The sequence below is a fragment of the Aptenodytes forsteri genome, unplaced genomic scaffold (genome assembly GCF_000699145.1).
Source record: "Aptenodytes forsteri isolate BGI_AS27 unplaced genomic scaffold, ASM69914v1 Scaffold479, whole genome shotgun sequence".
Taxonomy (NCBI): Eukaryota; Metazoa; Chordata; class Aves; order Sphenisciformes; family Spheniscidae; genus Aptenodytes; species Aptenodytes forsteri.
Window position 1 is genome coordinate 417,238 of NW_008794627.1, and position 583 is coordinate 417,820.

Genomic DNA, 583 nt, shown 5'->3' on the forward strand with positions numbered 1-583 from the left:
CTGTCGCTCCTGACCCACCGCCTCGGCTGGATTTGTGGGGTTTTGTTGCTGGATTTTGGCTCTTTTTTTTCTTCTTTATTTTTCTCTCCTCTTTGCTCGGGGGAAGGAACTGCCTGCCAGCCCCGCTCGGGTTCCCCACTGCAATCGTGGCAGTGCCGTGGAGGCTGGGACCCCCCGCTTCAAGCCAAGGTGAGCGCTGGCAGGGATCCGATACAGCACCATCCCTTTCCCCCCGGAAAGGTGCGTCGGGCTCGTAACCAAAGAGCGCGCACACACGCCAAAAAAAAAAAAAAAAAGCCGCCCTGCATCTAGAAGCATACAAAATATCCAGCTAGAGGGACTCGCATTTGGGATTTGTGAGTCCTCTTGCTCATGCCACTGACCCATGGTTGCCTCAATGGCAGGATCATGAAGTGTTTGACTTTTTTTCTTCTGCTTCCAGAGACCTTAAAGAAGTCCAAAAAGAGCGTGAGGTCAAACGGCAAGGTGCCAGGATGCTATGAGATAGTGCCCCTGTCCCTGAAGAAGAAGATGGCTGCAGAACTTTACCCTGCCAGCACCAACACCAACATTGCAAAGAGCA

At 52.7% G+C, this 583-nt stretch overlaps 2 protein-coding genes across 3 annotated transcripts in view; one reads left to right on the forward strand and one right to left on the reverse strand.

The window, feature by feature from the left end:
* BRF1 (BRF1, RNA polymerase III transcription initiation factor subunit) overlaps positions 1-583 on the reverse strand; it is a 180,398-nt gene that overhangs the window by 97,399 nt on the left and 82,416 nt on the right. The window lies entirely within an intron of this gene.
* The window catches only part of BTBD6 (BTB domain containing 6), a 3,104-nt gene continuing 2,542 nt past the window's right edge, over positions 22-583 (forward strand). The window contains exon 1 of the mRNA XM_019470506.1: positions 22-580. Within this exon, the coding sequence (XP_019326051.1) occupies positions 373-580 (208 nt within the window). The 5' untranslated portion in view covers positions 22-372. The remainder of the gene's footprint in view (positions 581-583) is intronic.